The sequence below is a fragment of the Arvicanthis niloticus genome, chromosome 18 (genome assembly GCF_011762505.2).
Source record: "Arvicanthis niloticus isolate mArvNil1 chromosome 18, mArvNil1.pat.X, whole genome shotgun sequence".
NCBI classification, from domain to species: Eukaryota; Metazoa; Chordata; class Mammalia; order Rodentia; family Muridae; genus Arvicanthis; species Arvicanthis niloticus.
In genome coordinates this window covers 18,666,125-18,680,833 of record NC_047675.1, presented here as the reverse complement: position 1 = coordinate 18,680,833, position 14,709 = coordinate 18,666,125, and the positions used below count along the sequence as shown (strand labels likewise).

Below are 14,709 nucleotides of genomic sequence, written 5' to 3'. Positions count from 1 at the left end.
CACTGGGATGCTGCCAGACAAGGAAGAGGTGAGGCATGCTGGAATCTCTAGTTATGTTTGCATGTTACATGCTTGCTCTCTGAAGTATTCGTTGGGTGATATGGCAGCTGTGCACATATAAAAGAGCAAGACATTTGAATTATATTATAAAGTATCCAGTAGATGATCAGTACATACTAAACTAAATTCAACCACAATCCAGTCCAATGCCTAGGGCAGTATCTTAAAGGCCATCTCATGAGTCGTCCCAGTCATCACATGGGATCGGTCGCTATTTCACTCTATGCAAAGGAAGTAAAGCCACTTTATTAACTTTTGCTTGCCCTATATTATAAGAAAAAAACATCTTTGTACAAACTTTAAGTACTACAAATTTCTCCTCAAACTGCGAATTCTTATCAAGACTCTTTATTTTAGAGAAAATGTTATTCAGTCACAGAGAGGCCAGATAGAAGAGTTAGAACACTTGGCAGAGATCCTGAAAACTCAGTTGAAAAGAAAAGAAAATGAAATTGAGTTATCTCTTCTTCAGCTTCGAGAACAGCAAGCTACAGATCAGAGGTATGTTAAAACTGAAATGTCACTTTGATATGCTCAAAATTAATTTTAAATAGTTTATCATGATCCATAAAAATCTAAATTATGATCCAAAATCCAAACTATTTTAAAACTTTCTATTTAATAGAAATTCTGTAGACCTACTACTAACAGTATGAGGTACTCCTGTAAGGAAGGGGCAGTTTTCCCTAGCTGTCCTATGGCTGGCAGCCTACTCTCATCTTGTCTATGCTTGTGTACTCCACTTGTCAAGACTTCAGAAATCCACACTACTATGGGTGACAAGAGCTGTTGTACCATGTGTAGACATCCAGGCTTACGTATAGGTTTGTTCAGACTTGTGGTTCCACAGTGCTGTAGCAGCAGGTAAGCACAAAGATGGCATGTCTCCTTGGACTCAGTTTGCAAGAAATTCCCACATTGTTGTGGCTTATGGTGCATCCTGGCAATATTTCCTTGCCACTATTGCATTATTAATGTTTTATAAAATAATATTTTTGTTCATGTCTCCCATTGTGAATTTTTGGTTCTCATCTCATTTTTTTCTTCTTTTGTGTTGATGTTGTACATTGAACAAGACTTCTGTTCACCAGTCTCCCTACCTCCTGCTCTACACTAGTTTTTTCTTTTGACAAAACTGAAGACAGTAGCTTATGGAATCCTGCCCCCCCCATGATTGATTTTATATATATATATAGTGTCTCGGTCTTACTTCATCTAAACTTACACTTTGATTTCTGTCAATTAGCTAGCCCCAGCTACACAGTCACTCAGAAACACTTGAGGTGGTATCTCTGTACTCAACAAAATTGATAATCATTCTTTGATAGTACCTAACAGCCAGTTTATAGTAAGATGTGCCTGAAGATACCTTTCTACTATCATTTTAGTAAACCCCAAGTAAAAGCCACACATTACCTTTGGTAGTGGTATCTCTTTTGGTTTATTGGTATATCTCATAATGTTTTTAAAATCAGACTCAGTGACTTGACTTCTATTTCCTCTTTGTGAACTATGTGACACTCTGTGGTCAGGTTCCTCCTCTTAAAGACCTAGTAAAATTTACTAACTTTTCATTTCAGATAGAGTGGATGGAGGTCTCTCTCTTAAAAAAAATTTGGTATTACATTTATTTATTTCATATGTGTCTGTGTGAGCATGCATACACACATGTATTGTTCAAGCATCCCTGTGGAAATACAAGAATAACTTACAAGAATCACTTCTTTTCACGCTAAAGGGTCTAGGAATTCAATTCAAGTCATCAGGCAGCTTGGCAGCAAGTGACTTTTCCCACTGAACTATGTCCCCAGCCCTAATCTTGTGTTAACAAACTAACCCTATGTGGTAATGTGTGAAGAATATGAGGAAAGATGGTGTAGTTGTAGATTTGAGGGGGTTTAAGGCTTTTTTATTTTAATTTTTATATTTATAGATGATTTGTCTGCATCTATGTTTGTACCTGTAATCCTAGGGCTGAGAAGGCAGAAATAAGAGAATCCCTAGACTTAGTATCTAGCCACCAAGCTCCAGGTTCAGTGAGAAATCCTGTCTCAAAAACTAAGGTGGACTGCAGTCTCAAGAAAGGTGCCAAACATGTGCCTCTGCACTACACAGTCACGCACATACACAAAGACCCCAACACACAATTTTATTTGGGGAAGGTTCAGGCTTGGACATGTTCCTGTGAGTTTTACTGAATCGTTGGGTAAAAGGTTATCAAGAACCACTCTTCCTATTATATCTTCAAGGTGCCAGACAACAAGGTGGACTGGAATAGCTGTTCCTGTTCCAGATGAGCTGCTCATCTTAGAGCTAGGCTTTGAGTAATAACTGAGAGGGAAATACTCACATCCTTCAGTCCTGGGCTAGAGCAGAGCAGAAAGAGTGACAGGCAAGGCCACATGCTTTCAGACTCTAAATGTGGCCAACACATGACAGAACACTGGCCTTGAAAACTAAGCCATGACTTTCCATGGGACTAGATTATTCACATAAGAAGATACAGTCTCTCTTTTTATCACAGTAACTATTAGAAGCAGAAACAAAATTATGTGCAAAGGAAAATTGCTACAGAAGCCAAAGAAATACGCCAGTTAGTACCTTACCTCAATGATTTTATAAAACTGAAAATCTACATTATTTGTTTAGAAGGAAAGATACCTCTGTTGAATAGCATATTGCTTCTTGAATACAGTTTTTAAAACAAAAGAAATAAAATAAAGGTCTTCAAGTCTTTTTAAAATTTATGTTTACTTGTAGCTCAAATTTTTATGTATAATAACAATTTTTGAGGCTAATAGAAAATTATTGAAAAACTTAGGGGAAAATGTAAAACTTGGTCTAATTTACTATAGAGAGAAATCACAAAATGGAAAACATATTTGAACTTCTCTTCCACTGGTACATTATTTCAGATTTGAAATTCTAGAAGTCTGATCTGGATGTTGGACCCCTTGTTCTCAGGCATGAACCTAACGTAGCTGTAATCTGCAGAGTGGCGGCACTCGATATTTATGGCAAAGAGCCTTTCATAGCCCAGTACAGAAACTCTCCGTAGCATGTGTTTAATAGACCAGTTTGGTTTGGCATCAGCCTGACATAAACTTTCGGTTATCCAAAGCCCTTAATTGCTTTGAAGTTAAACCCCACTGCTGCTTTTTTTTATTAAAGTCATGTTTTTTCCTGTTGTTGTGGTCTATTTTGGAAGACTGAGTTGTGATTTTTGCATATGTTCTACATAATGCCTCATTAGCAAAAAACCTTGTATCATTTACAAGTAGCCTGAATGTCTGTTGTTTTGAACAAAAATCCATATTAAAATTTAAACAATATAAAAATGCACATTTTCTGCTTATTAAAAAGGCTGTCTTAAATTAAATGCAAAGCAGTAACCAGTGAACACATGTACGTGGACATTAAAATCAAAACAGTTTTACCTTTTATTTACTTTCTTCAACTCCAAAAATATACCCTTAGCAAATGTGTAACTAGTTTGTACTTTCTTTAAAAATAAATATTAGGGTACTATTTATCTTCTTAATTAAAAATCATGTAAGTACCATTATGTCCCAAGGGAGGAAATGAAATGTAAGCCATATATGTTTCAGACCCTCTGACTTGCCCTGTTCCCTTTGGCAGACAGCAGACTGTCAAATCTTAAAACTAAGAGGTTCTTTGCAGCCGTGCATTATAAGAAACAGCTTGGCCTCTGGGCTTCTCTCTCCCCTTTTGCACAGACAAGATTACTTCCTAGCACTCTAAATTCTCCTCAACATTTCACTTGGAAAAGCAGTAAACCTACTGAAAAACAGAGTAGTCGGATAAGCACCGGTGTCTTCTACCTTACCTGAGTATGGTATAGGAGCCTGTTTCTGGGGTTTGCTACTGCACAAACCCTTCTGCTCTGGATCCCTCCTCTGTCTTTCTTCTCTCTCTTCCTCCTTTCTCTTTCCTCTCCAATTTCTTTTCTAGTTCCTTCTTTACCAGCCTCCATCCCCTCCTTCAGCCCCCTCTTCCCCCTCTCCTACGTCCCTCTCCTCCCTTACCTTTGTCTGTTCCTTCCTTTCCAGTTTGAGAGGTGCTTTTGTTACATCATCTGCCGTACACTTAGGAGATTTTAAAGTGTTGAAACATCCTCCTACATAATAGTTCTTCAGAACCTTTAATGAACAACACGGTAGCATCATTTAATGTTCAGCCCAAATCTGTATGCAAGTTATTCTGATGTCCTTTAGAGCTTTGTTTTTCAGTAGTATGTTTTGTTTTGTTTTCATCTAGGGTGTAACGGAGGACCGGGTATTCATTGCCATGTCTTTTAAGTTCTCTTTATTTTAGAATGGTTCCTGCACTTTCCAAGTCCAGTGACAGCTGTTTGCAGAATACCCCTCAATTTGGATTTGCCTGATTGCCCGCTCCCCTAATTAAGAGGGCACATCTGGTTCTCTGATGGAAGGATGACAGGGGCCTGGGATATCCATGCAAACATTATTATGCCGGGGATGAGCTGTCATTTTTAAAATACTTTCAGGTTCCCCTATTGTTTTTTTAATAACTTAGAATTTTTCCATCAACAAATATTATACCCAAGTATAATATTCTTTTGAATCTGTGGCTTTCTTTTTTTCTTTCTTTCTTTCATTCTTCCTTCCTTTCTTTCTTTCTTTCTTTTTTATTAATAATAAGACTTTTCTACATAGCAGCTTAACACATTTTTCCAATGCTCATGTACATTGCTGGACCTATAACTAGTGAATTAGCATATATGTCACAGTACATGGAAAGAGAAGACTTAGGAACGACTATTTTTAAAAGAGTGAGAAAAATTGAGCTATTAAGACTAGATTTGAGCGTTGACTCAATCACTTACACACTTTGTCCAAATTCTTTATTTCTCTTATAAATGAGTAAGACATGGGTAGTCTTCTACTCTGTAAATAAGTCATGTACTCCCCACACCTTGTATATCTGAAAAATTTGCCTGCCCAATCATTTTTCCTACTTTTGATTTTTTTATAATCATCAGAACTACTATCATTCCATTTATTCTTTCAGATAATTGTGAAATAACCTCTTCTTGCACTGGATTGAAGTAATTGTATAAAGTGGAATTTAAAAAATAAAAACCCTTCAGTTCACTTTTGCAAGGTTAATAGCCAGTAAAAAGCACATTTCCCACTGAGCTTTTGGAAATACTAAAAAGTCTCAGATTCCCATGGCTGTTACAATAAACTTCCAATTGAAGTCCATTAAACTTGATCCTAAACATGGCCATCTCTAGAAAGTAAGCCAAGATTTGGGCGGCTCTTGCCCCAGGCCAGCACTGGGGCATGCCCGTTCTCTTTATGTCAGTGTAAGAACGAGCATACAGAAAGTCTGTCAGCTGTCCCCTCCATTCTTGTGGATGGTGACATTAAGAATGTACTGAAGCTGTGGCTTGTGCTTTGCCCCAACACCAGGAGAATTATGCTGTATTAGCAAATTAAACTTACATAGACACATGGTCCTTTATTCAGTCTTATATTAGGGAACCGTCTGCACTCATAATCGCAAGGAGTGATTTTGAGCAAAACCATTACCCTGCACATCTATTCTGGACAATTTTAGGGAAAGTCAGTCTGATTGGTTTACTAGAAACATCTATAGTTCTCTTGAAAAACGTCATTACTACTGTTTTATTTGTTTGTTTTTTTCTCTTATTGTGATCCACATTTCTTTCAACAATATGATAATCAAGTTTCTACAACTGTTCAAAAAGAATATTAAAATGTTCTTATCTCTAAAATTGTTTTTAGCCTTATCCTTTGGACTCAGCTAACATAAAACTATTATTCACAGTGATCTTTCCATTCTGTCTCATAAACATGTGACCTCACTGCTTCCCAGAATCTCCCAGCACAGCTTCTGTGTAACAGGGTCTCTCCCCATCCTCTGTCGTATGCTGTTCATAATCCTTACTGTAGCAAGGAATGAAATGTAGTGGGTGAAGAGGGGAGGCGAGCATCTAGGGAGTGCAATATATGAGACTTCAACTGTAGCAAAGATTTCTGCTCCTTATGCTTTCATATTAGACTATACATTACATACCCCACTGAAAGTTTCCTTTCTCCAGTGTATCTGGGGTTTCAAGTTTCTGGATTTATTATGGCGCCCGGTAGCGAAGCTGGAGTCACGTGTTCTCAAGGCTGCCACTCGAATTGTTTTTCAGAGTTTATTGCTTGACTGTTTCAAATTATAGAGGAGAAAGTTGGCACACAGGTTGTTGAGCTGGGTTGCTTTTTTTCAACATAAAGTCTAATTTATTTCAGCTTGTGTTTAATCTAGAGAGGAGCCAACAACTTTTCTCATAGTTTCAGAAGATCCAATCACAATTCTAAATCATGTCTATAAAAAAGAGAAAGCCAAAAAGAAAATAAAGTCACTGTATTCTCCAGCTTAACTTTTTATCATTCTTCAGAATCCTTGTTTAAATTTTGAGAAATATATGTTTATAAGGCATTTAATTAGAATGTTTGATATCTGCAGGTTATCTAACCATGCGTAATGCAGCTCATATAAATTGTTGTCCAACTATCAGAGTCCATCTGAATGTTGTTCTGTGCATCGTTCTCTCTGTTAGAACATCAGATTTCTCTCTGTTAGAACATCACCCTCCTGAAGATTTGTTCCTATGTATGTAAAGAGACAGACAGTGCTCGTATGAGGAGATCTCTGAACATATTGCTGATACATTACTTCTCTACCTCTTTCTCAAAGGAAGCCAACCTGAGGTTTTGTTTCACAGGCATCTCCGTCTTCAACTGGCTGCATAGTGATGCCTGCTGCTCACTCACTTCCAGCATCCTCATCAGTCTTTTGTGACATCTCTCTCCTTCCTATCACCTCCACCCTTCTTCTTTTCCTAGAATTCACCCATGTGAAAATGTCAAGTTGCTCATCTGATCTGAGGTGACTCAGTTGTACATCATGACCACCAGGCCACCAGTATCCTATGGCTGATTTTAATGTGGGCATACTTTGTATCTCTGACCAGCGCTTGTATGTGACAAATTATCATCTTCAGATTATGTCCTCAAAAACTATATAGTCAATGTAATAAGAATACCTATTACCTGCCAAGCCCTTACACGGAAGTGGAGGTTTTGCCATATCCAGAGCATCTGTGCTCTGGGATAAACTGACCAAGTGCCACATTATCATTGCTGTTTCCAAATACAGTTGTCTTCATGCCTAGTGCTGGGCAGCATTCATATGAAATGCATTGCCTCTTTTCTTACCAATATTTTAGAAAGTCCATACCCCAAGGCATTCAGTGAAATGCTCAGTATAACTCCACCAGTCTAAACATTACAATGTTTAAAGCCCTTGCTCTCCTTTGCCATAAAGAATATTCAGCATCACATTTTGGGATGCTCTGACTAGGAACTGACTGCTGAGATGTAATTGCTTGTTATTGACATTCATTTTACAATGTATTTGATTCTTCTTGGAAATTTTATTTTAAAACAAAATATCAGAGTAACTGCCTGGATTTGATCCTTAGCTCCTCCCTCCTTCCCCCAGTAAAAAGAGTGAAAAACTGAGAAAGGCTCTGGAGAGGACCTGGGTTCCAGTCCCCGGACCCATACTGCAGCTCGTAACCATCTGTAACTCAAGTCCCAGGACATCCAATGCCCTCTGCCCTCTGTGGGGCAGTAGGCACATACCTGTTGCATGGACATACATATATTTTTGAGTCACATTCTGTCCTTCTGTATCAATAAATGCTATATATTATTGAGTGGTTAAACCAACTAATTCTGGGGAAAAAAGTAAATTGTATTTTGATTTCAAATTTTTTAATATTTTGAATGAAAATGGTTTTGAATCTTTTCTTTATACTTTAAAATACATTTTTCTTCATGTTTTAATGAAAATGTAACTACAAGGAAAATAGCAATAAGTGAACTGTTTTCTCTGTGCTCAGAACTGCTAGATAACTTGTTTTAGACACATAATTATTTTAACATTGTGTTAAGACTGTGCCCTGGGAAAGATCCAAGTTCTTGGACTTGTTTATCTTCTGTGTGAGGATAACTAACTGTGCAATGCCAAAATACAATGAACTTTCAAATATCAAAGAGGAAAATGGAGTATTTCAAGTCCTCAGCTGGTTTACAGATGTGTGAGCTTTGTAGTGCATTTCTGGTTCCACTGGGCCCTGTGACAATGTTTCCAATATGTGAATACTAGGTAAGCCTTAGAAGTAAAATTACTTAGCTTAAATGCTGAAATAATTTTCTGAATTTAAAATTTTTAACTTTATATTTTTTTTAAAGTGAAGTCTTAAAATCAATGGCTCACAATTTAAAAAAAAAAGTTTAAATGAGGCATTAAATTAAGGAACCTTTTTTCTGTCAAGAAAATAAATGCCTTCTGAGAACAGGTATTCATTTAGATCTATGATTAACCTTTAACAAGATCTTCCTGTTAAATTCTACATTTGCTTTAATCTCAGTAGGAAAAATACAAAATAGTATTGCAGCATATAAGGTTTCCATATACCCTGTGGACATCAAATAATCTCTTACAGCTAAAGGCACAGCTGCAACATATTTAAATGCCAACTTTGGGCATTGTTAGTATAAAATGCTAAGTCCCTTATTGGGAAATGTTTTGAAAAGTTGAAACTCCAAGAGGAAACTCCAATAAATGATAATCTGTGATACTGCGTGTGCAGAGGGCGTGGTAGGGAGTGACTGATGCCCCTGCCTCTACTGCACTTACGGGAGAGTAACAGAGCAGTCCTTTAAGGAAGCATAAAGTTCGCTGGTAGATGCTACTGGCTGAAAACTGATGGGTTTGTGTGGCCTTTCAAAACATCCTAAAGGGTCTGTCAGTCTTCTATCAGTGTGAGGAAGCTAGCGTTGCCATCAAGTTTGGAAGCTCAGATGGTCTATTTATGCACCTTTCAGAATGGAGACTGGCTAGTTCTTAAATAACCTGCCGTAAATTACAGTAATAGAAAATTTTAAATGACTTGACTATATAGTTGGTGTGTGTGTGTGCGTGTGAGTGTGTATGTGTGTATGTGCGTGTGTGTGTGTGTGTGGCTTTTGTTTGCCTTTTAACTTGTATTTTTAACTTTTTTTTCTTTTTTCTTAAACACAACTTTGAAGGTCAAATATTCGGGACAATGTAGAAATGATTAAGCTTCATAAACAACTAGTGGAGAAAAGCAATGCTCTTTCAGTCATAGAAGGAAAATTTATTCAGCTTCAAGAGGTACTGTGATTATTCTATTTGTAAATGAAAAGGATTCAACAATCTTTTAATAATAGTCATAATGCTAAAATTTTAGTTTTAATGTTTGCTATATTAAATGTATGTAACTTCTATTTGTATATTATTTATAAAAGTTCCTAAGAAGCCACTTGAGTTTTTATAAATAACTAAGTCACTTCAATAAGTGCATCTGTCATAAATCCTCTCATACCAGGAACATTCCTTTTCATCTCCTTTTTTCTGAGCTCATAATGGGCCTGCAGCACTGAAGATGTCTCTGCACTGGCACAGATCTTCACTTTCACATGTGTGCAGTAAAGACCAGAGTTACGAAGAGCTTAGTAATTACATGTTAAATCTTTCTTTGATGTGAATTTTGTTTTGTTTTGCGTTTCTTTGGTCACCACCATTATCAGAAGGTATTTGAGTGCCCCTAGTGTCAGCTGTCAGTTATTTATCTGGAGCCCTGACAGCTCAGCCTGACAGCTCAGGCTTCCTCCTCAGGATGGTTTTCACATGACTGTGGGTACACAGGATGTGCCAGCACAGGCTACTATTTATTGGTACTGCATAATTAACATAAGTCCTGGAATTAATGAACTCCAAACATTCCAGATGATCAGAATTTATATTAAGTCATGCTTTCTTTGAAGTACAGAGACAAGGCAAGCTGTACATTGCTGTAAAGCACAGGGTCATATGATGCCTGCTTCACTATTGAAGTAAATAGTTAAATGCCTTTCAGCTATACCCTGAGTGATGTCTTCTAACCTATAGGAACCTCCTTTAATGCCAAGTATAACTACCTTCCATATAGAAACAAAAGTTTATAGGCAAGGGACCTGTTTTGTGAGGGGAGTGTTATTGGCTTCTATTTCTCTCTCAACGAAAAGTACATGTGGGAGAAAGCAGTTCAAGTTAGATTCTCTGACTTCTTTGCCTATCTTGATTGCCGTGTAACAGTGACCCCTGGTGTGTGTGTTCAAATAATAAAATAACCAGTGTCTGCTACGGTGCAGGTCCATGTTTCAGAGAGTAGTGTAGAGACAAGGCTCGAGAGGTTGTGGCCAATAGCCTGGAGGATGTGAGATGCTCAAAGAACAGACACTAAAGGCAGCGTTCTGTGATAGCACAGCAGTGAGGAACACTAGTCTTAAGTTCGCTAATCAGGTTTAAAGGTCAGACATCTTTTAGGTGCACTAAGAAAGCCTTCACTAGGACTTACACAGGTGAGGTATTTCATGTTATGATCAAGTGGTGTCTACGAAAGACCTTATTATAAATATTAACCAATGTTATTTATTCTAAAATGTATATGGCATTTAAGTATGTGAAATTGAATGTAAAGCATGTTCACATAAACTTTTTAAAAATTAAGGGTTTATTTTGCAGAATTATATTTTACAGAATAAATATTTTTGCAGAGTTAAAAAAAATTTGTATTAAAACTAGAATAAAAACTTGTATTAAAACTTACCAGTCAACGTTGTCTGTGCTCTGATGGCAGACCCTTCCCATTCCCGTGTCTGTGGTCAGCGAGTTTTGACCCATGCTGAAGCATTTTTTGGCAGCATGTCCATCCACTATAGCCATAGTAAAAAGGGGGTGGGGGAAATGACTGAAACCGTTTGGCTTACTGGTTACTGTCAACTGGTCAAAACCTAGGGGCAAATACCAGGGAGAGAGCCAGTGTGTGCTGTGTGAAGGCTGAGCGGCCGTCTTCCTTTGTATCACATGTACATGGTTTATGACTTGAAGGATAAATTGTGCGATGTAAATGTCCAGAGTGAAGCCACAGATAGACTTGTAACTAATTATCCAGAGTCTAATGTTAAAAATGCTTAACTTTTTCTCTCTTTGTTTTATAGAAGCAGAGAACACTCAGAATCAGCCACGATGCCTTGATGGCAAATGGAGATGAGCTAAACATGCAGCTTAAGGAGCAGCGTTTGAAGTGCTGCAGCCTTGAGAAGCAGCTGCACTCCGTGAGGTTTGCAGAAAGGAGAGTAGAGGAGGTAAGCGCCGGGGAGGGCAGTCATTTGCTGCATGACAACCTCTCCAGAACTGTCTGGAACAGCAGAAGAGAAACAGTTCAAACATTGAATTCATGTCAGTATCCTGAACTATGCTGTTTGGTGTTTTGAATGCAGCAGGATAGAGTGGCTAGTACAGAATGTGAATGGCAAACTGACCCATCCGTAAAAATACCTGCAGACATGCCGAAAGCCACCGCTTATCTGGGGATAAAGAGCCTAGAGCAGAACGAAAAATAACATGATACCATGTGGCCTGAAGAGCGAGCATTCCTAAACACAACGCTTCTTAATCATTGAGACACAAGAACAAAATTATAGGAATGATGTATTTCTAGGGGAGGGGCTGTGCTCTGCTATGTCAGCAACTTTTTACAATTACCTTTTTCTGGGAGGTTGTTCGAAAACTTACCCTTCTGTTACTGGTGCCATTTATAGCTCCCAACTAGCACAGTATTTTTTCTAAAGTCTGTTAAACTTATTCAAAAGAGAATGTTGAAAATAAAGGATTTTAAGTACTCTGTTCTGTAGCAAAAAAAAAAAAAAAAAAGTTCAATATTACAGTATAACAATTCACATTTCAATCATAATGATCTAATTAAATTACAATGTTATCTTGAAAATTTTATTCACTAGGATAAAACAAGGAATAAAATTTTAGTTATTCTTAAGAGAATACAATTTTAGTTATTCTTAAGATATGCTACTATTTATAGATTCCAAGTAACAAGAGAAAATGTGTCCTTAAATTAAATAGTTATTAACAAACTTGTTTGAACCATGAACTCAAAGAATAGTTAATACTCATTTTTATGGGCCAATTGGAAATTAATACAAAATGAATATAATGATGGAATTCATCAGGGTAGAAAGTAAAAAATATTGTGTTTCCAGGGACTTAAGAGAAAGCTCTTAACACATTTTTTATTGAGTTCTGGCTCATGTTGTCATAAAGTAGTGCATGCATTTCTACTAAATTAAAATGGGAATATTAATTTAGTGCTTATTTAATGACATGGAAGAACTCAACACTGAATTGAATGCAGGCTGTGTGTGTGCTGTAGTCAGCAGCTGCAGGATAGGAGTTGGGACTGAAATGAGTCACGGTCCTCTGCTGGTTTTCTTACCATGTGGGTTGATATGATAATCACTTAATGTATTTATTTTCAGAGTCCAGAGTGCTAACCCTGAACCATGAAAACTCTTTGTAATTTTATTTTCATTTTAGCTGCAGGATAGAATTAATGATTTAGAAAAGGAGCGAGAACTTTTAAAGGAAAACTATGATAAACTTTATAACAGGTAAATCACAATTCTATGTGTTTTGTTCTTGTTTGAGTTCTTTTTAATCAAAGAATTATTGTTATATATCTAATATTTATTTTTAAACTAGTAGCAGATCATGACAAGAAAAATAAGCTTTTTAAAAGCATTAGTCACTGGTTTTTAACCTGAGTTGTAGTCGGTCATCTCTCGGAGAACCAGGTTGGTTGTTGTGAGTAACAGGCAATGTCTCTTGTTGACTAGAGGTGGGCAGATGCCATGTGGGATGGTCTGCATCCATTCCTATAAATCTTCACAGCACTGTGGAGTGTCAGAGTCGATATGCTCAGGTTACAGACAAGGAGGATAAAACAAGGGTAGCCTACCTTTGAAAGACATTATGTACTCTTGAAGAGTGATGTCATCTAAAGGCCTGAAGAAGTTCTTGGAGCTTCAGTCTTTTCTACTGGGATTTCAGAAGACAGCAAATGTGGTCTGCAAAGGTTATCTTGCAATTATCTGTGTTCCTTATAAAGAGAAACTCGGGCTTGGGCACCTCAGCTCAAGATGAGTTTTGAAGAACTACTTCACTTTGAGTTTTTGCTATGTTTCATAACATAGAAGCAGATTTAACATGTTTAAATATGTTTTATCTGATATTCAACCATTGCTTCATATTGATAATATACTGAAACCTCAGAAAATTGCTATAAATATATCTTTAATCTTTTAATTGAATGTTTTACAAATTAATATACATTTAAACGTTTTAATTCTTACAGAGAGTGTGGGGAATCTCGGTTATCAGGAAACATGATCTCAGTCAGTGTGAAGCGGTATTTCAATTGCTGTGGTTTTTTTTTTTTTTTTTTTTTTTTTTTGTCTGTTTGCTAAGGATTAGCAACAGTAGGATACCAATAAAATATTCAGGGCCCTCTGACAGGAGTAGCCTAGCCAAACATATTTATGTGCAATTGCATAAGACTTCCTTCTAGACCATTTTTGTACCAGACCCTTTCTAATTGACCTTAATTAACTTGACCTAAGAATCTATTACACCTCCTGGTTTATATTTCCATCTCTAAGGAACTGTGTATATATTTACATTGATGTCTCTATATGTTTTATAATCATATATTTAAAATTTCAGATGTCAATACAGATTGTACAATGCCCTACTAGATGAAAAAACTATGATAGCCCTGTGTTGTATAAGGGAAGCAACTGAGTTAGGTGCCAGACTTCCACAGTCACAGCACGGCTCCGGTAACCATGTAGAACTGGACCCAATTCTTTCTACTCTAAAACTTGATTTTACCCCCAGTACATCACTCTCCCTGATTTTAATTGCATTGGAAAATCATCTGTGTGAAAAGGAAGCATCCATAAAATAATGAACCTGTCATACATGCAGAGTTGTTGATTGATTTATACCTATCTCATATATCTTGTAACTATAAATAATTTAATGTAGTTAAATACAAAATGCTAAGTGTCATTTGCCCATTACTTCTAAATTTCTACTTCTCTCCAACTTGAGAATTTACTGGACACATTTTCCTGGAATGGAAACATTAGACTTATCTGGGAATGATACATAAATGGAATTTTGACAAAGCATATTTTTCTCATATTTACTTAATAACCATAAAATTTTATCTTTCCATAGTAGAAGATGATCTAAGAATGTAAATCTGGCTTTGAAGGTTTTGAGGGCTTTGTCTTGTCTTGTTTTGTTTTTAATGTTTTGGGCTTGTGCAACATTTTTTTCAGCATCACACTGAAAGCAGACTTCATTGGGCTGCTTACACATAAATTTTAAATGAGTTCTATAGAAGGAAATGTCTATAATGAGCATCAAAACAATGTCAAAAAACAGTGGCACCTAAGCCTAACGTCCAACTTGTTTATACTGCCATAAGTAGAGTGTCAGACTCCTCTGATAAAGTTTTTAAATACACTTTGAGAATTATAGTGAAGCTACAAACATCACCGTTATTCCTAGACTCTCCAGCTCCTTTCTCTCATTACTCTTATTCATCACTGCTGAAATTAATGTTAATCAGAAACTACACACGCTACTTGTTTGCTT

At 36.8% G+C, this 14,709-nt stretch overlaps 1 protein-coding gene across 1 annotated transcript in view; it reads left to right on the top strand.

Moving 5' to 3' along the window:
• Positions 1–14,709, top strand: part of Rpgrip1l (RPGRIP1 like) — a 96,864-nt gene that overhangs the window by 13,360 nt on the left and 68,795 nt on the right. Inside the window, exons 6-9 of the mRNA XM_034523082.2 lie at positions 418–561; positions 9,216–9,321; positions 11,190–11,336; positions 12,583–12,656. Of these exons, the coding sequence (XP_034378973.1) occupies positions 418–561; positions 9,216–9,321; positions 11,190–11,336; positions 12,583–12,656 (471 nt within the window). The remainder of the gene's footprint in view (positions 1–417; positions 562–9,215; positions 9,322–11,189; positions 11,337–12,582; positions 12,657–14,709) is intronic.